This window comes from Zonotrichia leucophrys, chromosome 2 (genome assembly GCF_028769735.1).
Source record: "Zonotrichia leucophrys gambelii isolate GWCS_2022_RI chromosome 2, RI_Zleu_2.0, whole genome shotgun sequence".
NCBI classification, from domain to species: domain Eukaryota; kingdom Metazoa; phylum Chordata; class Aves; order Passeriformes; family Passerellidae; genus Zonotrichia; species Zonotrichia leucophrys.
Window position 1 is genome coordinate 18,925,740 of NC_088171.1, and position 25,158 is coordinate 18,950,897.

General features: G+C 35.5%; 1 protein-coding gene and 1 long non-coding RNA gene across 2 annotated transcripts in view; one reads left to right on the forward strand and one right to left on the reverse strand.

Moving 5' to 3' along the window:
* The window catches only part of LOC135443663 (uncharacterized), a 42,462-nt gene extending 40,275 nt beyond the window's left edge, over window positions 1-2,187 (forward strand). The window contains exon 3 of the long non-coding RNA XR_010439091.1: window positions 1,767-2,187. This is a non-coding gene — a long non-coding RNA (uncharacterized LOC135443663). The remainder of the gene's footprint in view (window positions 1-1,766) is intronic.
* ARMC3 (armadillo repeat containing 3) overlaps window positions 1-25,158 on the reverse strand; it is a 62,574-nt gene that overhangs the window by 28,652 nt on the left and 8,764 nt on the right. The window contains exons 3-11 of the mRNA XM_064704124.1: window positions 22,449-22,497; window positions 14,933-15,050; window positions 12,819-12,944; window positions 11,668-11,736; window positions 11,147-11,322; window positions 9,626-9,820; window positions 8,778-8,961; window positions 3,384-3,536; window positions 3,159-3,264 (exon numbers count right to left, since the gene is read on the reverse strand). Coding sequence (XP_064560194.1) covers window positions 3,159-3,264; window positions 3,384-3,536; window positions 8,778-8,961; window positions 9,626-9,820; window positions 11,147-11,322; window positions 11,668-11,736; window positions 12,819-12,944; window positions 14,933-15,050; window positions 22,449-22,496 — 1,175 coding nt within the window. The 5' untranslated portion in view covers window position 22,497. The remainder of the gene's footprint in view (window positions 1-3,158; window positions 3,265-3,383; window positions 3,537-8,777; window positions 8,962-9,625; window positions 9,821-11,146; window positions 11,323-11,667; window positions 11,737-12,818; window positions 12,945-14,932; window positions 15,051-22,448; window positions 22,498-25,158) is intronic.

The following is a 25,158-nucleotide window of genomic DNA, read 5'->3' on the forward strand; positions in this document are numbered from 1 at the left end:
CAAGTTATTGCTCTGGATTAAAAAAATGTGATAGAGAAGATGGATGCAAATACCCACCTGAACATAATTCTCCTTTTTTCCAGAAGCAGGCCACAGAAACAAATTCTGACATATATACCAAGGATGACCTCAGAGCTATGCACACATAGTAACATAAGACATTAGAACGAGCCCATGAGATTTTTAATTGCAATATACTTTGCAATTTTATTTTTACTGAGTCTAATTATTAACAAGGATTTATCATCAATATTGATCAGCATTAAAACTCTGTCCTTATGGTAAAATTCTAATAAAAGCATATTTTGAGGATGTCAGTCTGTAAACCAAGGAGGCACTTGACCACCATATTTCTTCCTATGTGCTATTGAAGTGGGACACAACATCAGCTCTGCAGCAAAAACTTAAATGCTGAAACATTTTAGAAGTTATTTGTATTAACTGGTATGTTTTCTGGTAGAGAGCCTATTGAAAAATCCACGTTGTCCAGTAAACCTGAAAACCCAAACCATTTGTATGGGACTCGTATCCTCTTCTGCTCTAGATTTTTTGTTAAAATACCCCGGGAAGCAGAGTAATTAATTAATTTATTTATTTTTGCCAAATCGTGATTGCTTGAGGACTTGTGTCAAATGACAAGCTGGTGTCTGTCCCGTTCATTGTGAACAGGTGTTCTAATTACCAAACCTCCACCGTATTTGACACCGTTATTAGCCGTCTCAGTGGAGGAACAAAGGATTGATTGGGTAGGGGTATAGAACCAGCCTTTCATTGCTGTGGGGAAGCACCTAAAGGTCAAGGTTAATATACATTAGTGGGGGGTAGTATTGCCCATTGCCTATGCTGTTCTTGTGCTATTAATCAATGAAAGACTTTATCATTATGAGCTACCTATGGTGGGAGTTTTAATTACACGATTGCTTTAAATTGCATTTTTTTCTGTATTATATGAAAAGCTGGCAGCACCTTTTGATACGCCTAATAAGAACAACAAATCTCCAGCAAAAATAGAAACATCTTGTATTCATTTTACATCCTCAGACATACACTGTACCAAATAAAAGGGCATCCTTCAATCAACATAATATAGAAAAATGCTTATGAAATGAAATACAGCAGAATGCATGCATATGAGTTCAACAAGGTTCAATATTTGACTGGCCAGTGAAAAGCACTTACAGCAAATAGTCTTCCCCATCACTGGACCCATTTCGTTCTTGCTACATAAAGTCCACCTGCTGCTACTTACCTTCCTGATTTTATATTTTTGAAGAGTTTATAACAAGAATCTAATACATAACTCATAAAAGGGCACTAGTCTCATCAGTTTCATTTGAGATCAGAATATTGTCAACATAATCACACAGTGAAGTCACATTATTATAAAAGTGCATCAGCATCTTCATTATTTATACACTTACTTTCAGTGGTCTACAGGACATACAAATGAAACATTCTAGTATGAAATATGATTATGGTAACTCAATATGGAATGAATTTTCTCCAAACTATTTTTTTTTCCTATTATGTGAATGTAAAATAAATATGGGCCTGATAGTCAGTCAGTGAGCTGGAACTATACCAATTTGTATCAGCTAAGGGTTCAACACTATATATTCATTTATAGATCCTAGTCACACTCAGATCCTTCTGTGACTTATTAATGGTTTTGATTTAGAAATGAAGCTTTGAAGTAATTATATAGTCACATGGAATTCATCCAATATACATATTTAATGTAAATTATTGCTTCCTGATTTTCACAGAAGACCTCTGATTAGATTATCTGGTGCTTCCATATTGTACTTGAAGCTGGATTGCAAGGAGAGAGAAGTATATATAAGCCACCTTTACAATTTCCTGACTCTGCCCAGCAAGAAACAAATACGGACTTCATTATAATGCAGAGGAACAGAGACAGCTATTTCCCTGCCTGAGGTCTCAGAGAATTGTTCAGCAGTTGAGCTAAACAATGTCCTGACTATCTCCTTAGCAAAAGAAATGGAATGAGTTGGCATAAGCTGCTATACCAACTCAAAACTCTCCAGAGATCCCCTTTTCACAATGTGAAACCTCAAAGGACTGCACTACGAAAACCAGCTGTAGCAGAGCTGAAAGTTTGACCTCTGGACTCCAGCACTGTGCTCGTTTAATGTGTGTGCGACTCCCACTGACACCAACTGAAGAGTCCAGCACATGAGGAGAGCAGAATATCAGACAAAAAAAATGTACTATGTGAATCTGAGAGCAGAGTATTATTCTCTTGTGTCAAATTATTGCTCCATCTGGTAACATTAAGTGAATACGAGTGACTATTAGAGCTGAATCAATAAATTGAAACAATTTGTTTTGTAAGTTACTTTACTTTTTCACTTCAAAGAATGCCTGTGACTCCATTATAACTTCTTTAAGTATATTCCAAGAAACTTTGAAGGATTTTTTTTTTGTTTGTTTGTAAATTACATGTGATTGCTCATATAGATCACATTGCTCTGTTACTCTTCTCTGAACAGGACTTCTAACAGATTTGGGATAAAAGAATGCTGCATAGCTGGCAGTAGAATTTAGTTTATATAATTGTTTTGGAATGTATAGTAAGCTAACCATTGTTACCTTTGTTAGTAAGTTTGGATTCTGAAGGTACATTTCTTTTCTTTCAGAGAATACACTACAAGATTCTCTATGACTTGGGAAATAATTACAAAAAGGAAGAGCAAAACAACGCCAATATTCAGGAGATCTATCTCCCTCAAAGAATGGATTTAGATCAGTCAAAAAGGTTGTATGAACCATCCAGCTTTAAAATATATCAATGATTTTGGATTTTAAAAAAAACCTCCACATCAAATGCTTTAGACTATAAGGCGTATTTTGCTCATATGTTCTCTTCAAAACATGATTTACAGCTCTGCCTTCATTACATCTGCTTCATACCTTTCCTTGATGATGCTAACCTTAGTAGAGACAGCACAACTCTTGTAACACTGATGAGAACCTAGCTATTCCAGGTGACTCATAAGCACCAAAAAGTGCTTTACAGTCAAATTCAAACAGACCTGCCTTGCAGCATAAGAACAAGATGAGGCATTCTTTAAAAATCAAAATATTAACACTTCAGATAAGTGTTTAAAATAATAATTTAATTATTGCAGACTCACCTTGCATTTCTAAGATTGGCTGTTGTCAAATTATTTAATGCTGTCACTACAGCTTCTTTTAGCTCTTCATTATCACTGCTTAGCAGCTTTACTAGCTGAGGAATCCCTTTGAAAGAAATATATATGAACATTTAAATAAGCCATAGCAATCTGTAAAATTATAATATTCTCCTTATAAACAGAAAAAACACAAATTCATATTTCATCCTTTCCCACCATACTTACCTTGGAGTCCAAGGACACATTTACTGTCTATATTCTCACACATGGCAGAAATGGCTTGGGAAGCAGCAACTTTAACATCATCATTGTTAGTTTCCAAAAGTCTTAGGAGAAATGTCTCAACCTCTTCCCAATGTAAGATTTTTAGTATTTCCGCTTTAAATGAGAAATAACAACAACATTAATCTGCATTTGTTTTCTAAATCAGTAAAGGACATTAATTTGATTTAATTTAGTTGTTGGAAATATTTTGGTAACAGAGGCACCAGCCACTAAGAAATATGCACAAAGGACCTGAGCCAAATCCCATCACAGAACATCCTGAGTTGGAAGGGATGCACAAGGATCATCCAAAATCCAGCTCCTGGACTGGGCTTCATGGAACTCTGAACCAAGCCCAAATAATGACTATTAACCACAGTATAAACATACATAGCCCAACAGAATGCAAAGTTTGTTCTCTGCAAGACTTTAAAACCACAGAGTGCATACAGGCTTGATGGACACAGCTTTTCCAATGCAACAGATCATACTTATTAAGGATTGTGCAGAACTTCAGTTTATGCTAACAAAGTCCAAATGCATAAAACTGAAGAACACACCAGTAAATGTACAATTGAACTTGGTGAAATATCACTCAATGTATTAAAATAGCCAAAAATAGGCAAGGAGTATTACAAAGAAAATTTTCTGCCCACTTTGCGGAGAATTTGAATTTTGTAGTTTAGCCCAGTGTTCACTGCTGACCTACACTGCACTGACCAGCAGCAGCTGTAGAAGGACAGAGATGCTCCTTCCTCTGCACAAGTAACAACACACAGCACCCATGAAGTACCTACAGACATCTGTATGTAGATACCAATAAACTGATAAACTCCCTCATCTCAAAACTGATGAGATCAGAAATGCAGGTATTTGCTAGAAAGATCCCTGAAAGCAACTTTCTCAGGCAGAAAGGCACTGGAGAGCACAGAAACTCTACAAGGAGAGAGAATAGACATTTAACCATATGCATAATTTAAACTGGACTAATTACATGCTGGAAGTTATATCGACATAGTAGAATCTGGAAAGTATTAAAGAATTTCACGGACAGAGAAGTCAGTGGGACTTCAAAATATTTAGAAATTTTACCACTGCATTCTATCATTCTGAGTGACCACTCTCTTGTTTGGATTGCTGTCCCCCCTCCAAAAAAAAATAAAGGGGAAAAAAAATATTTTAAGTATTATTTTAGAAAAATCTGAATCTGTAGTGAATAAAAGTAAACAAACACAAGTCCACAAAGTCAATGCAAAGCAAGTTTGATCAAAAATGTAATAGAGCAGAAATTACTCAAAGCATGGAGATGAGACAGGTGCAGCCAATTTCTCCTCTTCAGCTCAGTTTTAAACTCTTTTAGAATCCTCAGATACACAAATGAAATCTCAAAACAAAGATGCAACAAATAAAACAGGGAGGATTTTAAGTATCAGCAGAACTTTGTCCACAAGCTTGATGCATATCAGCCAGTTCTCAAGAGAAGGCCTCATTGGGATGAGAGACTGTTTTGACAAGTTGTCAAGTGTGTTGCTGGCCTGCTGCTTGCCAAGGTAGTCCATAATCCCTAATAATGATCTCCAGAGGTTCTTCATGCCTCAGTAATTTGTTTATTGTACAGCAAGTTACTTATTTGTTTACAGATTTTCTTTAAAATTATTCTTGCTTTTAAAAGCACCTATGATGATGGGTAAGCATTTATTTTAAAGATACTTTATGCCTATATGAAATAATAATATGAATAAATAATTTGAATGACTGAAAACAGTAATTAAAATACTTTAAACAGAAAAAGAATTTTATAATAATAAAGTCATCTTGAAATTGAACTCACAATATAGAGTATGGATGTATATTTAGGTAGTTAGATCAATGAAAATTATTAATATTTCAATATCCAAGTGCCAATTCTACCTAAGGGATGAACATTTTCTGCTGATCCTCTCTCTGTGTGCATGAGTTGTTTCCTTTGTGTCCTTTACTGCAGACTAGAAAGATTGCACAACTGAAAAGCATAGTTTATATTGAAGTACTTTGGATGTCAGTGCCAACATCAGTTTTACAGTGAATAATTTCTTGACCCCTACATTATTTGAATACATTGATTTAACATGAGGGAAAATAAAGCATACACAACTAAAAGAGTTTGGAGTATCTACCATTCAGTCCAGATTTTAATGCACTGACCTCGTGGTGAGACAACCTTTATTTTTCAATATATTTTTCTATTTCTCCCTCTTACCCCCAAATCATGATCTGAGTTCTACTGATTACTTTTCAGGTCACTGTCATCACCTTATGTAATTATTTATACCAATTTCAAATGAAAAAAGTTAATGCTAAATAGTATCATGACCTCCCACTGTTCTTGAGCTAACTGAGATAAACAAAGATCTGTATTATGAACTGCCTTTGTTATTCAGGCCACAGAGCATGTTTAGTGTGCTTCCCTTTGAGCATGAGATGCACTGAGATACACAGAAAGAATGTGGAGAGCTTCAAACCAGAAGTTTGGCTTAGCACAGAGTGATCACCACTTTCCCCACATACACTCCACAGCATTTTGTTGTGGCTGGTGTGTCTGGCATTGTCAGGGGAAAATCAGGCTCTCCTTAATCAACAGTCCAGATAATCCACTCACAGACATTCAATAATTTATAGCATTAGATTATAATTTAGCATTCTGAATTCACTGCATTATTTGGTGGGCAAGGCAAGAATTACAGTACAATTCACCAGTGGAATTCTGAGCAAACAAAACAAAATAATCAATAAATTAATATAATAAATTCAAAATTATGTTAGAGAACAAAAAAAAATTCAGAGACAAGGGCATAATGATTATGTATAGAAATATGATCCATTTTAATGTACTTAAACAGAGAAGCATCCTAAAGATGCTATTTAAAGCTGAATATCATGTTTATACCATGTAATTTATTCTGATACTGAGAATAACTCTTAAGGGATATATATATTTCTTACAACAACAACACCAAGTTAGAAGAGTCCCTTTCCAAAGGGTTGAAAGGGACATAAAACAAAACTGCTTGCTATGATCACATCTATCAGGAAAAAAAAACCCAATCCAAAACCAAATTCCATCTGTCAACAATAATAATTTCAAAACCAGATACTGCTGTATACTCAGCTGCCAGGATTTAAAAAAAACCAGCTAGATACATGTTCTGTCATGGCAAAAGTAGGTTTTTCATTCCAAAGAAAAGCAGTATTTTTTTACCCAAGTATACAGGAAATATTGGTAAATTGCAATCATGATTATCAAGCCTGAAGAATATGGGTATAGCTATTACAAATTTAATGAAACAGTCACTAGAGAACTAAGAGCTGTGTTGTCTTATACTGGATTCAAATCAAGGCAAGTACTAGTATAGTATATGCTAGTGTTGCATTTTGGATAGACTGTTTAGTATGCTTACAACCACAATCCAATCACAAAACAAGAACTGAAAATATTTCTGTTTTCTTTTTGCACTTGGGCTGTTTCTTATAATAGCCTTTTCTTTTCACTGCAAGGCTGACTTTAGACCAGTATCTCTAGGTAGCTGAAAATTTTTCAGTGCTTTTGGGGACTACATTGAGCAGCAATTTTACTGGACTGTGTTTTCCACTGCACCAGGACAAGAAGTTTCCTGTTGTCTAACTGGGTGTCACCAAAATTCCACAGCTTGAAGGCAAATATTTTAAATCTCCTTTTGATGTATTTTCCCAGCTTGCTGCATCCATACTAACTGTCATAGGCTGAAGAAGAGAGCAAACCTTTATAATGAAACCTCATTGACTCCATTTGTAAAGAAGCATGACAAGAAGATGCATCTTCACTGACGGTAACATCCCATGATATAAGATCACAGGCAGTACTGTAATATATTATCTGTGGTTCTTGCAACCGTGCTTTAAAAATGTGCTCAGACATGCTTCTACTAACAGCTGCTAAAATATTAGGCCACAAAAACTGAAAAAAAAGTGTGAAAGAGGAAAAGAAGGCTATGCTTATTTGAAAATAAATATGATAAAGGAGGAAGATGCAGTAGAAAGCAGTGGGAGCAAATATAAATCTGCTTAGCATACAACTTACAAGCCTGTCACAGGACTATAAAAATGATACTGACAGTCCTAAGTAGCGTAATAAAATAACAACACAGAAAATACACAAAGAAAATACTGACATAAGAAGGTCCCTTTCTGCCTTTGATACCTGAACATTAATGAAAACAATTTTCAGTGACTTGCCAAGCTTCTAACAGATAATGACAAAAGCAAAGAAAATCCACAGAATACTCGGACGTTCTTTCTCTGTATCATTTTCAATCCAAATAATTACAAATATTCAGGATATCAAACTAAGCAAGGTGAGAAAAGAATCAGAAAGATAGCATGGGGAGAGATGAAAGGAGGTCTGAAATATGGCAGAAAGGAGAGATTATTTTATCCATGTATTAAATTAAATGACCTATTTTTAAAATACACATAAAGCCATGATTCAATCACAAGGTGCCAGAATTATGAATGAAATATTTAAATTCTACTGTCATAAAAATCCCTTGACAGAAGTAAAATCTATAGTCAGAAGTATGTTATTAGTTACATTGCATTTTGTTATACAACATTACTTGGCACATGTTGCAACTCAGTAGCCAATGTATGGAAGGAATTTCAAATGTAGTTTGATTAAAAGAGCATCCTTGTGGGCATAAATGATGAGCATGTTCTGCCTAATTCAGAATTCCTCAGTGAATTAAAGAAAAGTATACAAAAAAGAACTATAGGATGAATAATTATAAAAAGATTACAATGAAACTATTTAACTCCCCTGGGAATATTAATCTGCAAGCCATTTGAAAGGTTTCCTTTCATGCCTCTGTTAAAGGAATTTGTATTTGAAATTGCCTGACATTTAGAAGAGCAGTTGAATGCAAAAGGAAGTCAGCTTGCAATGAAGTCTTAACAGATAGAGGCAGAAACAGTGCCAGCAAAGGTGGCTTAAGATGGCAGTCAGCTGGCATCACTAAACAAAAGACAGGGATCATATTTTCAGAGGTCCATTTTCCTTTGAGGACATAATTTTACAAGATCATTATAAAATAAAATAATAAAAATAAATTGAGGCAAAACCATAACATTTTCAAATATATATATATATATATATATATATATATAAAACCTCCTAGCATGCAATTGCTGCTCCGATTGGCAAGATTCATCACTGTGATTAATTCTTGCCAGTGCTTTCCTCAACACAAGTACTACCCTGAACCAGAGAAGATGACCTCATTCTGGATAAAAATTTACTTCATAAACAATTTCATGTCCATGGATTGTTGAAAAGTCACATACAGTCATAAGCTGCATTGGTAATTGCCTTTGCTGCATTCTTCTGAATATCAGGAACAGTAGAGACTTTTAAAAATGAAAGTAGTTTTTGAATGCCTCCTGTCAGCTGAATCTGTTGCAGAGTATGCACATCCTCGAGGCAATTTGCCAACACAGCAAGAGTTTCGACATGTAGATCGTTGAGTTCCTAATAAAAAAAATTTAAAGCAAAATAAAAAAAAAACAAACAACCTTGAAATCAGGACTAAAATATCTTAGGCTTTTAAGTTTGTAAGATAATTGTTGCAACTTTCTTTTGGACAGTTTATTCATACAGCAAAGTACACATTTACAAATACATATTTTCATATAATTTATTTGATGATGACTCTAGGATTCAATACAATTTATTAAAAATAGTAAAACTCCCAGAAGTTTTTAATTTACATAAAAGCGGGCTAGACAGGTACTCAGAATGTGCCTGAATGTGCCTGATCGTAAAACTTAAAAAAATTCACTAATATCTCTATGCATTGTATTTCCCATTGCGGCACCTGAACTCCAGAAGCACTAAACTGAGTCTAATAATAGCATAAACAATTATAGGAAATTGTGTCTAAAGCCATTATATAAAGTAAACTCAATTCAAAAATTGAATAATAAACATTTTGGGAAACGTCTTTGCTTCTTTTCTTAGTAAGCTAGATATCCTAGCTATCCTTATCTCATTTCTATCAAAGTTCCCTCCAAGTAAGTAACTCTTTGTTCTTATATCTCTCTTCCATAAAATAAGTACTATTTCTCATTAGTCACACAAACATACAAACATCGGCACCAAGAACAAAAAAAAGCTTAAGGCAAGTAAACCCTACATTGTTTTCCAGTATATTCAGAAGGCAATCTAATCCCTTATATTCTTCCAGTAATATCCTGGTTTCTCTGTCTTTGCTAATTACTTCTAAGGTTTGAAGGGCCAAGGACTGAATGACTGGATATTCAGATTCCAGTAGTTTCAGCAAGGGTGGAATAACATTCAGTTCCCGAACTGCAGCACGGTTTTGAAAATCCTGCAGTAAAATATTCCAACAAAGAATGTTAGTGATAGAGAATATAACAATACATCAATTTCTCACTTTGCAGAAAGAACACAAAAAATCTGAATTTAGACATTAAACAATGAGTCAATACTGCAGAGCTTCCAGTTTTGCAGACTTCTTTCTTTTAAGCTAAGAATCAAACTGAATATAATCAAGCCTCAGAAACCTGAAATTCTAGGGGTTTTCTGCATGACTGACATACTCACCACAAAATCTAGTCCTGTATAAAAAAGCCTATTCACTCTTTATTTTACCATGTTTGCCTCAACATAAATGTTTCTGTGAGAAAGTTTTTAAATTTAGTTTCACAATTTTTATTTACCTCAGTGGGAGGAAAACAATGTTTTGCACTCTGCTGTGGTTGCCTGGTTATATTTTCTTTTGTTTTAGTAATTATAAAATGACAATTTAAAATTTCAACTTTAAACAGTGAATGTGCAGCTTAATAAAAAGACAGTAGTTGATTATATTAAAAAAGAAAATAAATAAATAAATTACAATTCGCTTTTAAATAGCTTATTGCACATGTGCAGCATGCAATTATCCTTATCAATATAAGCAAGCACCAGGTGCAGTTATCCAGATATACCCTGCAACAAAGACAGCGAGATAGTAAAAAAAGAGAAAGAGTAAAATGTGATTCTGAATAGACATGCTCTGATGCCCCAAAAGAGATAGAGTTATAAACTGAATTCATTACTGAATTGATTCGCTTAAGCCATGGGAAAGAACTGCCACACAAATGCGCCATTCTTTTGCTAAGCAGCATATGGATGACATTAGTGGAAGTAGCCAATAACGAATCTATTCCTCCCAGTATGGAAAGTAGCTGTTGACAGCATTCACCTATCATTAAAAGATGTTCCAAATTGTGCTATGGACTTGCTGGTCAAAACAAGAAACAATGCATTTGGTAGTTCTTTAATTTACAGGGTAATTCCAGCCTTTTGGATAGACAGATTACAACTCTCATTACTAAGATTAACATTTTTCAACTAAGACAGAAGGCAAATTATTATTTAGTTTTAAAAATCTGAACCTCCTACTGATTTTACTTTTACTGCAGTACAGCACAGACAACTGCATTAAGTTTAACAGAATTAAAAACAGCTCTATTCATAACCAATTTCACATTTAGGGACTCAGGTGCAAGGACTCAATGTTTCAAAAACATTCACGAACACTGTGGAGTAAAGGGAGCAAATATTTTAAAATTAAGAAACCCCACAGAGATTGTCAGGGGTAGGGGTGCAAATGCCTCTGAAGTTTAACACAACAAACAAGAGCAAACTTTACCTGTACCAAAAGGTAGATACACTCAAGTGAATTCTTCGTAACATCAGGATCAGGGCTACCTAACAGTCTTATAAGTGGTTCTAACCCACCTTGCTCAAATATTTTTACTTTAGTAGTATATTCAACAGCCATATATGCTAGACAAAGAGTAGCAAACTCATGGATAACTACATCTTCTGTGGGGAAAAAAAAATATAAACATTTTGATTAAGTTTTATTCAGCACAGAATATTTTCACTACTTCAGTAGAGAATTAATTTTCATTTAAAGCATTATTTGAAGTCAATAAACAATAGTTGTTAACCATACCCAATATGTCCATGAACGTCTTGTTCCATCTGTACAACACAAAACACTACTCAGTGAGCTACAGAGCTATGCTATAAAAGCACTTACCTATTAAACATGTACTACGAAATATCATTTTACAAGGTAGATTTTATTAAATTGTCTGATAAAATGGCAATCATAAATTATTTCTGACTTGTACTTTTGCACAAGGAATGAATACTATAAGGTACCTTCTGGAGCCAGCTGTGATATAAGTGAATTTGTGACGTCCAGTTCCCTCAGTAACTTCTTCACATCATCTACGATGAAGAAAATACAAATATCAAGTCATTTGTTTGGCAATCTTAGCTGAGTAAGGAAACAGAATCTTCTCCAAGCAAAATGTACTTATGGTTATTCCCTGAGTGACAAAACGACCTGACTGGGAAAGACACACAAGTTAGACCAAGATCATAATGGGCCCAGAAAAAAAAGCAGAGACTTTCAAGTTGCAGATGGCATTCTATGACATTTGATACACATGAAGTTCCTCTATATTTCATTGAAACTCTATTCAAAATACTTAGATCTAGCAAGTACTGATTAACATTGCATGATTTTAGCTGCCAAAGAAGTCATACCCTGCTAGTTAAAATTATTTGTGGTTAAAATTATCAAATTAAAAGCAATCCTTCTGTTGTTTAGTTTTCAAGCCATCACTTTGCAATTTTGTGCTGACGCCAGCCCACACAGCAAATGGAAAACATGAATTACACAAGTCTTACTAAAATCACAGTAAAGTCTTTCAGATTGCATTTCTAATGTTGTCAATGGCAAAGTAGCAAAACCTCAACCCTTGGATAGAAAAATCAAGTAATATTTTTTGGGACAGACTTCATGAGATCCTACAGGGCTGTGTTGTTATTATCAACATATTCAACATGTTTAAATGTGAGGGAAAAAAAGGTATGAGTTTAATTTACTTCTAAATAAAAAACCAATTAAGATGTGAATATAAATGGGAGATATTTGTTCATTCAAATCCATGCTTGTGCAGCACCACTGACAATATGCTAATGCTGAATTAAAAGTAATCTAAGAGGACAAGGTCCAGTGCAGCATGACAAGCAGCTGATGAAAAGACAGAGAGTGTGGTTGGGAAAGACTGAGAGCATGGTTGGAATATCCTCATGGAAGACAACTGGGTAAGACATTCACCAAATTAAAACCTGTTTAATTACCTTAACCAGATACAGGTCTATAAAGCACTATAAAATAACAGCCACTGAAACTCAACCTTACATCACTTTAGTCTGGGCATCAATATAGGATTTTTTCACATGATCAACCTCTTGTTTTGATGACCACACACTGAAAAATAGTAAAACCTCGAGACTCTTACTATTAGAAGCCATGATGCCAACTACCATGATGGCATTTCTGCGTACAAGTGGATCTTCGTGTGAGAGGAGCTTATACAGATGTTCCACTGCTCCAAGACCAAGAAGTGTCACCTTGTTTTCATCACCTGAAAAGGAACTGGGTTAAAAGCCCAAGAAAAAGGCCAGCAACCTCACAGCTCTAATGAATCTAGGTAAAACCACTACCAATCTTTTACTGAACAGCAGAACCAAAGAACAGAGGCCTGACAGCGCCTTTGAAGATCATCTGATTTACACCCCTAATAAATATGTGTCAGATAGTTTAAGGATTAATAGTATCTCAGATTAATTCACATTTTTCAAGCAAAGGATGCTCCTGTCTATTGGACACTCCACTCAGTTGTTGGAGAAAAATGGAAGTGGAAGTACAAAGGAAAGCTTCCTACTTAGCAAAGTATAGGTGAACAGTATCAGGTGAATACTGTACACCTGATAAAATTCAGGTGAATATGCATTTTATTTTCCTCCTCTCTTGCCTCCCTATTGCATTTTTCCCAACATAACAGTTCAGTGATTCTCTGAATCTTTACTATCCCTCAAGGGAAGCAACTACCAGGATTTGCATCATTAATTCCTACCTGAGAATTCTAGCACCTGAGAATGAAGTGTTTTGTAGCTGAATAGGTGCTGGACATGCAAAGAACAGAGGAGTTTAGTGTGATGACAGCTTTCTGTTCCTGCTCACACAAAACACACACAAGCCCCAAGAAACAAAATCCCAATCCTACTCCTACTCTCAGTTCCCACAACATTTTCTAATGAACCGTGCCTGCCCTTCCTGGCTACAAGTGAGAAATATGAGAGGAAACTGGAGATCTGTGCTCATTCTCAGGCCAAGACATGCTTAAAATGGAGAAGGTATTATTTATTATGGGACTTTATTTACCAGCAACACTCCAAAAAATAGATTAACTGCAATTAATTAACTGAAAACAACCCCTTCTCATGTGCCACACCACAAAGTTAGAGTCTACTCTCCTGGAAGATTATGGGAATAACTACATTAATAATTTAAAGGATTATTCTTTTAAACATAAAAGACATAACACATCTGTCCTGCGGTGTGACATATTTTGCTGTGGACAGGAGGGACGGAGCCAGCAAGAGTTTATGGTTCATAGTTGTCTCCCAACAGTCCCCATTCTCTCTTCACATATTCAGAATTCAATCTCATGCCCTCAACCAAGCTTGCCATATTAAGCAGAACCTAAATATCTTTCAGAATCCAGTGACCCCTAGCCAGCTGTCAAAGACTTCAGCCATTCTCACAACTTCATCAGTGTTGGTAATTTACATCAGTTTAACAATCAGCATATAAATGCATAATTTTTAAAGAAAACACAAATGAAATGGAAATTAAAATTAAACCAGATTAATCAGAGCAAGAATACCACCAGTGCATACCAATGTGAGTGGCTAATACCGAATAACATGGAATAAGTAGCAGACAACTTAGGAAATTATGTGCCACATAAATTTTAGCCCTAGTTATACAGCTGTTTGTCTCCTGAGCACCTTGAACATGATGTTTAGCTATAGATTATACAGGAACCTCTGGAAGATTTGGAATCTCGGAGTCTTGTTAGATTCCCAACTCATACAAGAAATACGCTTGATAAAGGAGGCTGAGCAGCCTCAAATGAATCACCTGCACAGAAACATCGACACAACAACTTTGTGTCAAAATAACTGAAAAAGGCTAGGAGATTCTTGTCATTGAAAACTGAAGATTAAAATTACTACACTGGTACAGACATTTCAAACTCCAACATAAAAAAATAATTATTTCTCAGCTGCAGATCTGTTGCTTATAAAAACCCGCATCTATCTCATATTAAAACGAGCTCTATTAAACAGTAAACATAAAAATCTCCAACAAAATTATGAAAGTTTCCTTCATGCAAACTACAAGACTTCTTTATTACTGCAACTACAGGTTGTATAGACATTTCAAAAAAACCACCCAAACTTCAACAGATGCGTTTGAGGAGAAAGTAAAATTTCAATGCTAGGAAATGAAACAACTATCAAAATATAAGCACTGCAAAACAAAGCTTATTGCAAAAATACTAACCTTTTGATGCAAATTTATATAGAGCATCACATGCCTTAGCCAAAACTTCATTTTCAGGAGAACTGAGCATTAGCACAACTGTTGCTGGTGTTTTGCTTTCAATCATTAAAGGATCAAACTAAAAACAAAACAAAAAAAAGGAAAAGAAAAGTTTGATTTATACTGAGTCTTCCTGTGTGTGCTCCCACATTTCATTCAAAATAAAATAAAATCTTGTTTGATATCTGCACTGAATTAGAGATATTACTGAGTCAACGTTTCCTTGGAAAAGTCCAATTTTTTGAGCCATTTTTGAAAAATTAGAAAGAATAATTGACTTCCAAATAAATACAACTATGATTTCATCACATATGAGGATTTTGGGAAAACCTTCACGCTTCCCTGCAAATCTAGAAATTTTTGAAGGTAACAAGCTATGTAGTTGCTATACATGTAAGAGCATTCTGAGACTTCAGAACCAGACATGAGAAGTTTTCTTGAGCGGCTGTACACAGAGCCCGTGGACTCAGCAGGTGTACAAGGAAGAGGATTTCGTTACTCTGTGGCAATACCACTTTGCTGCTGCTTAAAAAATAAAAGAACACTTTCTGTGCCTTTGTCAGCTCAGTTCACCAGCTCACCATGATCCTGTACTAGATGAAGTACTTCCAAGATATAATTCCTGCTCACCCAGCTAGAAATGATACAAAGGTTTCATTTCCATTTCTGAGCTCTCTCATGCAGAAAGAAATCTTCCAACAAATCGGACAGTTTTCACCCTCTTAATAGACTCCTTAGGACTAACATCACTTGAGCAAGGGAATCCTCTAAAAAAGACTTTTGTTTCCTAAGAAGACTCAAGGAATTCTGAAAATTCTACTCATTAAAAAGTTTTAAGCTTCCTTGAACTGAAAGTAAATGGTTAGCATGGTTTGTATCCTCACACTTCAGGCTTATACAGTATCTGTGTTACATACAGAAACTACTAGATACTAGAGTCATGCAGTTTCTCAAAAACAATGTGTTTAAAATATAGCAGATTATAAGATAGCAATACAAATTAATTTTAAATATTATTACAATCTATATACATATATATTTACAAATGTCAATCATTTGATTTACTTCATTGAAAAAGCTTCTAATAGCTACAACAGAGGCACATGTATACTATTTATACATTGATCTAATACCAAAGTCAGCATTGCATTGCTCCATTTTCAGCATTTCTCATGTTTACAAGTAATTGTATAAACCCCAACTCAATGAAAATTCCTGGGATTTAATGATAGGTTGGCACATGAGCATTAGTCTAATCCCTATCCATTTGATTAGACATTATATTTGCTATTGCATGCAATATTCAATAGGCACTTTCCTATTAAGAGCACTTTTGTGCTTAAAATGCAGTAAAAATAGTCACTGAAATAAATGTATCTTTAAGAATCAGAGGCCTGAGCAAGTGAGGGATTAAGGAAGAATTTCTTTAATGTGAGGTGACTGCACTGGAACAGGTTGCCCAGAGAGGCTATGGAGTCTCCCTCACGGGAGCTATCCAAGAACCACAGGATGCAATCCTGTGCAATGTGCTCTGGGATGATCCTGCTTGAGCAGGGTGGTTGGACCAGATGACCACTGTGGTCCCTTCCAACCTGACCCACTCTGTGATTTGCTGGGAGGTAATGCTGTTCATCAAAACTATCATAGAACTGCTTATGACTTCTCCTTATCATTATGTCAGCATAGCTAGTGTTCCACCTTTATTTTTTTATCCAAGGCTTGCCTCTAAATCTTCATACATTATTGCAGATTCTTCCTGTAATGGCACATACAGAACATTATATATGCTAGAATAAAATATTTGAAGTTACAAACAACCTTGAATTAAACACAGAAATTTAACTAATTTATAAACAACAACATTTCCATCATTCCATTTGTATTAAGAAAATAGCAAGTTAAATGAAAAAGAAAGCTATAATGTGTCTTTTATCTTGACTTCTGTGTATGTTTGACCTCAACGCCATTAGCAACTGAAGAGCATTTGTTGCTTCTGGTTTGGATTTTTTTTTTTGTTGTTTTCTTGTTTGTTTTGGTTTTTTGTTTGTTTCTGTTAGGTGTTTTTTTTTGTTACTGTTAGGGATTTTTTTAGGGGGGAAGGGGGTGGGGTTTTTTCATGTTTTGGGGTGTTTTTTACTTCCATCAACTTAATTTAGTTGAAATTAAATGTAATACAAAATATGTTTCCAGTCAGACCAAAGACCCACCTAGTCCCACATCCTGCCTCTGACAAGGGCCAAGTAAAGGTGTGGGCAAGCAGACGATTAAATTTTACTTATATTCCCTCAGATACCAGCTCTGCAACCCAGAGAACTGGAGAACCTAGTGATTTTATCTCTGCATTCAAAAAATCCAGGAAAATATTGTTACATAATTTTTGAAGCCATCTGTATTTTAACACCCTTAATATTCTGAGACACAAGTATCACAGTTAAATATTCATAAAATAACTGTGCCTCTTCTTTTAAAAATACCACCTGATAATTTTATTTAGCCTCCACAGTTCATTCACTATAAGAAAAAGTGAAATAAATTACACTCATTTGCTTCCGCTGTATATTCATCATTTCATAAGTTTCTATGATATTCCTCTTCACAGTGATTCCTTCTGAGAATGAAGAAACTGACTCCCTTTGATCTCTCCTAAAACAGAGATCATCCTGTCTGTTCTTATTGTCTTTCTTAGTTCATTCTTTGTTCATTCTGTTGTCTTTCTATAGTTCAGCTCTACCTTTTTGGGATGGGAAGACCAGAACTGTTAATGGCATTCATGTGCATGTACAGGGAATTTCCTAGTAACATGATGTTTTGTCTTTTATTTCTGGAACTTGAAATTTTGTACTTATTCACTTTCTCCTACTTAGGAGCTAGATGCCATTTTCATGAAAATATCCACATAAATTCTGGTACACTGGAAGACACAGCTGCAGAACAAAAATTCCATGACTGGCAACTTCTCCCCATTACGACATCTGAACAATAACTTGTTTTCTCACCTTCGCTTCCTATTTTATAACCAGACATTATTACTACAGAGTAATTGCTTTTTACCTGTTCATCTTTATGAGAGTGAAAAGTCTGGTGTGAAAACTTTTGGAAAAGCTAAGCAGCTGTACCAATTAGAATACCATTATCCAAAGAATACCCCTCCAAAAAATTCAAGTAGATTTCATAGCTCAAACTCTCCTCTACACAACCACCAATGATTCTTCCCCATTACTATCATATTTATCCATGGGTTTGGTTTTGTTTTTTTCAAGAACTATTTCTACCAATTAACACAGCACAGAGGATAAACTTCATGTAATTCTTGCTATATTTCCTTTCAAAAGCACAATTTTCTACCATCCATTCTTCTAGTACCACATTTTCTGATGTTAGATATTTTTCATTTAGCACAAGACCTGGGCAAACACTATTTATTCCAACTTGGGCAATTTTATCACATTTATTTTAGTGATTACAACATTCCTTTTCTTTTGACACAAAATAAGTAATTTTGCTTTTCTTTCAAGACTGAAATCACCTAATAGTGCTTCCCCTAAGAAGCTTCTTGCATCTAGTCAATTTGAAAAAGCTTTACTGCAGTTTTTGTATCTCTCCCAAAATATTTTGATGCAAGGTGACAGTGCTTTTATTTCTCAATTGGGAGTGGAAGCATTTTTTTGCTTTCTCATTTAGATGAAAATCCCACATTTTGAAGGATGTATTTATCTGCTAATTATTCTATTGATTAATCATGCTGGTTTTTCTTTTTTTTCAATCCCTTAAATTTGATTTAAGGTCAGTTTTAACCTTTCACCTCTCATAAGAACCTTCAGAAGCACCACAGATATCTTTACTACTCTTAGTCCCTTTACCTAGAAAAAAAGATTTTAGTAGATACCTGGATATGCTAATTATTTCAGTTCTGTGAGTGTCTGATCTCCTGTCCTAACAATAAACCCCAAGATATTCAGTGAATCACAAATAGCTGATATCAGAAGGCACCTCCAAAGATGATCTGGTCCAGCTGCTCTGTCCAGAGCAGGGTGAGCTAGAGCTCAGGGCTAGTGCACAGTCTGATTTTGAGTAACCCCAAGGATGGAGACTCCACAAGCTCCCTGGACAACCTATGCCATGCTCTATCATTGTTAAGGCAAAAGAGGAATTTTTTTTCTTATGCTTAAATGGAAACCTCCTGCATTTCCCTTTGTGCCTACTGCCTCTCATCTTTTCACAAGGCACCACTGAGAAGAGCCTGGCTTGATTTCTTTACTTCTTCCTATTAGCAAGTTTCACACTTACAAGACTCCTCCAAACCTTCTCTCAAGACCAAGCAGTCCCAACTGCCAGTCTCTCCTCCTTAGACAAAGGCTCCAAGACTTTGTTCCACTAAGGCCTCATCTCTCTCGTACCAGAGAATGCAGAAGAGAACACAGCGCTCCAGGCGTGGCCTCACTCACCAAAACTGAGTGAAACACAAGAGTCCCCTCTCCCAGGTTGCTGGCAACACTCTGCCTAATGCCCAGGATTTTGTTAGCTTTCTTTGTCCCAAGTTTCCACTTCTGATGCATGTCCACCAGAATCACCAGGTTCTTTCCTGTAAAGCTGCTTTCCAGCTGGTCTTCACCCAGTCTCTACCGGATATTCTTCCCCCAGGTGCAGGACTTAGCCATTTCCCTTTATTGAACTTAATTAAATTCCCAATTTCCTATTCCTCTAGGAAATTGGTGAGGTCCCCCTGAATGGCTGCACAACCATCTGGTCTGTCAATCACTCCTTTTGATTTTGTATCTTCTGCAAACTTGCTGGGTGTGCACTCTGTCCCATCATTCAGGTCACTAAGGAAGAGGTTGAACAGTATCTGCTCCAGGATCACACCCTGGAGCACCACACGAGTGCCTGGCCTCTAACAGGATCTCATGAGGCTGATCACAACCTTCTGAGCCTGTCAGTTCAGCTACCTTTTGGTTCATTCACACTCTCTGTTTATCTCTTCTGTTCTTCACCAGTTTACCCATGAGGATGTTACAAGAGGCAGTTTGAAAGCCTCACTAAAGTCAAGTCAAATTAATATTTAGATGTTAATCAAAAGAAGGTGTTTATATGGGGACAATTTCAGGAGCTGACTGTGCCAATTCATACAATCCACTTTTTTTAACATCAGTCTTGTGAATGAAGCCTTTTTCAAAAATACTCAGGTATCTATAGCTTTCTTTAAGTGATAACACTTCAGTATTTTCTCTAGGGATAATCTCAGGCTCCCCTTTCAATATCCATGACCTAGCTAATGATCAAATAATAGTATTGTCTAGACCAAACTTAATGTAGATATCATGTGAAAAGTCCCTATCAATCTATGTCAACGCTAGCATATTTTATCTGCCTGAATTGCTGTCTTAGGTCATTCATATAGAGATAGTGGCTCAAAGCAATGTTTTTCCTCTTGGAGACCAATTCTCAGAACAGAGAATACTAAAAGACAAATTAGGAAAGGTAGTGAAAACAGAGTCCTCAGGAATACTTTCTGAAACATATAAGCAGTGGCTAGGCTAAGAGATGTGTTTCCCACCTGTTCCTAGAAATCTATAAAAAATTAGTGGTCATCTGCAGTACCATATATTCTCAGAGCATTCCACATGCACAAAGGCCTTCTTTTATAAGCCCGTCTACATTATCTCAAGGCATCTTTTCTTGGACTTGACATTTTCATAAACAGATTATCAATCACAAGATAATAGCTAATACATCTTTTATTTTGTCTGCATCTCATTTCCTGCCATCTGAAACACCCAGGTGAAATTTAAAGTTTTCAGATTTGATTTTACTCAATCATTATGAACAAAATTCTTATTATGGTAAGATTTTCTTCATTAATAGTTAAAATTATCTATTTTCACATTTAATACTGTCCTGATACAACACATTTCTCCTGCTACAACTGCCAGAATAGACATGCTAGGCTGAAGTACAATAAGGGAAAAAACTAAGCCAAAAGCTGTAGATGCCATCTGGAATTCACTCTTTCCAATTCATTCCTTTTGATAGTTTTACTGATTTTGTCTGGGTATTCACAGGTTATTGTAGTACCTAGCATGCTGTACCACCATTTTCTCTAGAAAATCTAATTGTATATTTTGGATATAGAAATTGTGGTGCTGCATCTACTGATTTTCTAGCTATTTACTTCAGCTCCTCTGTATGACTTTAATGTGTTGCCGTGCCTTTTAAACCTTTCTTAGGCTGCAAAGATACTTAATTTCTCAGGCTTGTTTGAATTAGACTCATCCATATACACCTTCTTTGTGAGTGTATTCTTTATACAGATAGAAGTTGAGGTTTTATGCAATTTCCTTTCATAAGGATTTATTATTGATTGAAGGTTATGAATCATATTTGTAATATTCACCTTTCCACAGAACAGCTGGGTAAACCTGATGTCAACTGCTATGTCTCAGTGACATCATGACTATTGGATATTACTGTCTTAGTCAAAACTATATATGCTTATTTAATATTGAAATTGCAATGTAGTTTCTGCTGACTTTTCTGTGACCTTTGAAAAACCTCTCGCAGTACTACAACTCTTTACACATAAATCCATTGGGTTTTTTAAACAGTGTAAAGAACTTGGCATTTAGTGGGACTCATTGAAGGAGTGGGACTCCCTGTGTGGGACTCATTGAGGTCCCTATTTTCATTAATTTTCTTGTTATTTGACACAGAGTTGATACTGTACTCTTTTCAATGTTTCTATATTTCCTCTACTTCTTTCTGAAGAAAACAACTAAACTTTAAAAACTAGCTGTGTTTCAAACAATTGTCTTTTTGGGAGCCTCTTTGTACCTTGTGAATTTACAGAAATTCTTGAAAAGTGTGCTAGTATCAGACCCTTAACCTCCACCTTTTGAAAAAAAAAAAGTCTCTCTATCACCATTATTCTATATTTGGCTACAGCTTCTCTACTTTTCACCCTACTTCCAATGACAACAGAAAAACCTAAACTGCTTCTTAAGACTGTACATATTTGCAAAAGTGACAGAGTATGTAGTATTATTCAAAATATTTGTCAAATTTTGTGTTCTGTAAAAAAACACAGATCCATCTAGGCTTTTAACTCTTTCATCCTTAAAGAAAGAGAATGTATTCAGAGTTGAAAAGACAGGCAGATTTCAGGTCTCTCTTCTCCATTCTCCTTTGATTTTTACAAAGAGAAAGCTAACACTGTTCTTCAAATAAAAAGAAGCCTGGATTGTTTCATACATAACTGTTTGCAATGCCTGCCAAAGACAACAATCTCTACAAAGAACTACACATGCCCAGTCACTCTGGTTTGTATGCTGTCCAAGAAAAGCAGAAACAGAGACATCTTTAAAAGCCATTTTTAGAATAATGTGGGTAAACTAGGAGAATAAGGAACTATGTAAGGACGGTAGAGCTGGGCCTGTAATTGTGTAATGTTTATTTTATAGCACATAGCAGTTTATAAACTTACCACATCCTTGGGTGGAGACTCTGTTTCCTTCTTTACTTTTTTACCCATTCTAAAAACAAACAAACAAACAAAAATAAAAGCAGGCAAACAAACTCCCTTTTGTGTTTTAGGAACCAGTTTACCAGTAATTCAGGGAACCTTTTAAGACAGACTTTCTTATTCATTTGACCCTCCAAATCAGTCTGAAAATTTCTTTGACATAGTAATTTCTATAGAGAAAGTAGTCCCTCTTTCTAACATTTGTACATATTTGGTAAAATACATCTGTCAACAATACATATAGCTAAAAACTCAGCACAGGCTGAGGCTGTAATGTGGTACAAATACACAGAATATCCCTTTCTGTAAATTAGTTTTATCTGCATCTATAAATCATATACGAACTTGAAAGTCCCTTTAGGGCATTTCCCTATGTTTATCTATATATTCTATGTTGGCAAACATTCCATACAACTGCAAAATGTACAAATCAGTTCTACCTTGAAAACATGGCTCAAATACAATTTCAATTCTATGTTCATATTTCACAGGAGACAAAAATCAGGTCTGCAGGTATTAAGAAACAGTTCTGCACAGTATAAATGTCATTGATTTTTAAAAAGTTACATTTATTTACACAAAGTCCAGCTTGTCTTATTAATTTTTCTTTTTCTTTTTGTATCAGCACACATGCACATAACCAAGAAGACCTCCTCAGCTGCATCTAATAGCAGCTTCTGAAGCATATGGATGCAATACCTCATGTGGACCTAATTTCATGTAGCTTGCAAAACTTCAGCAGAGCCTTCCAGTTGACGTACAGGCAAGAGTAAAGGGCAACATGAGCCACTAGCATAGAACATAACTCAAGTTATGGCAAACTTAAGTTTGTTTTAACACTGTGTAAAAGTGAAATGTGCACCGCTAGTACCCCTTGTTAATTGCTTGGTTAGTTCTCAGAGGGAGACCACACATTCACCCTCAGCCAGAGTTTATTGAGAGCCTACCTCTCCTGTAAGAGATTATTTTCTAGTGCAGCATGAGCTGTAACCTGGATGCTTATTTGTTGTTTTCAACAAAAATTTCGAGCTGTTCTTGAATTTTCCAGTACTGCTCCTCTACCAATCTCTGCAAATAAATTAACACAGCACTAATGAAAGCAGTTGATAAAGCACATCCTAAAAACAGATCTGAAATTTCAAACTTCATAGGCAGGTCACTAATTACAATTTTGAGAGGAAGATCCACACAGCCAAAGACTTTTCAGCTCTAATCTGCTTTATCCTTTTGCTTCTGTACACACACACACATGAAATGCACACACATAAATTCAGTGTGTCAGAAAGCACAGCTTTGGCCAGAGACAAATTAATTTATATAAGAAAAAGCATAAGGACAGTTTACTCAACAGGTGTGATGGACACACTACTTCTGATTTATGCAGTCACTGTAGAAAGTAAGACTCATGCACGCATGCAAGAAGCAGATTTAGACGGACATTCAGGAAATCTGCGTTATTTAGACTGTGTTAGATCCCGGTATGGAGATATGGACACATACTCAGAATCATTCAATTCAGCTCAATTAATTTCAGATATAAATTAAGCTGCAGTCATAAAAGGCAATTTTAATTCTGAGTGAGTTTAATTAAGTTTAAATCAACTAATTTTAAAAGTTAATTAATGCAAAATTATTTATAATGTTATATAATTAATGTTCTCAGATTCAAATTATATATATTTCAAGACCAAGAATAACTGAGGCTTTTAATGGCAAATATTTCTTCACTCTGTATAAATACATCCAATTTCTGAGTATATTTTAAAGAAACTTTTACATATTTCTCAGTGTTCAGAAATATTTGGTTCCTTAAAAAATTTCATTTCAAAACAAGCAGTGTGATTTGTAGCAACAAGCAGAGAGAACAGGTCGATTACTCTCAGTTATGGCACTCAATCTATTTCTTTGGTGCAGTTACTAATCTAAGTTTCAATACATTCTGCCATCAAACGTTGGTGTGAGCTTTGTTTCCATAAACCTCTCTGTATTCAGTGGTCATTCTCTGACTTGAGGGAATGATGGACATGGAATTCTTTGGCTTACTGATAATTAAAAATGTGTCTTCTGCATTGAACTGTAATTATCACAGACAATCAATGTGTACAGGTATTGAAAGGCTACTGACCCATAAAAGAGCTTCTTTATTCAAATCCCTTTCTCTCCAAGATAACTGCATGCTGTCTTTTTCTCAGTAGGTTCTCAGTTAACCAATCTAAATATTTAGAATTTGGACAACAATTGTAGTAGGGCTTAAATTTTTATACCTATAAAATTCTGGCTTAATGTTCCCTGTAAAACTTATTTTAAAAATGAAAATTATTCACTTGTAATTATATGTACATGTAATTAAATTAATTAATTCCTGGAAAAACTTGCTGTTCATGGCTTGGATGGGTTAGCACTTTGCCTGGAGGAGACTCAGGGGGACTTTACTGCTCTCTGCAACTGCCTGAAAGGAGGGTGCACCAAGGTGGGGGCTGGTCTCTTCTTCCACATAACAAGGACTACAGCAAGAGAAAATGGCCTCAGGCTGTGCCAGGGCTGGTTTAGATTGGATATTAGGAAATATTTATTCACCGAAAGGATTGTAAGCATTGGAACAGGCTGCCCAGGGAAGCGCTTGAGCCACCAGTCCTGGAGGTATTAAGACATTTGGTGCTCAGGGACATGG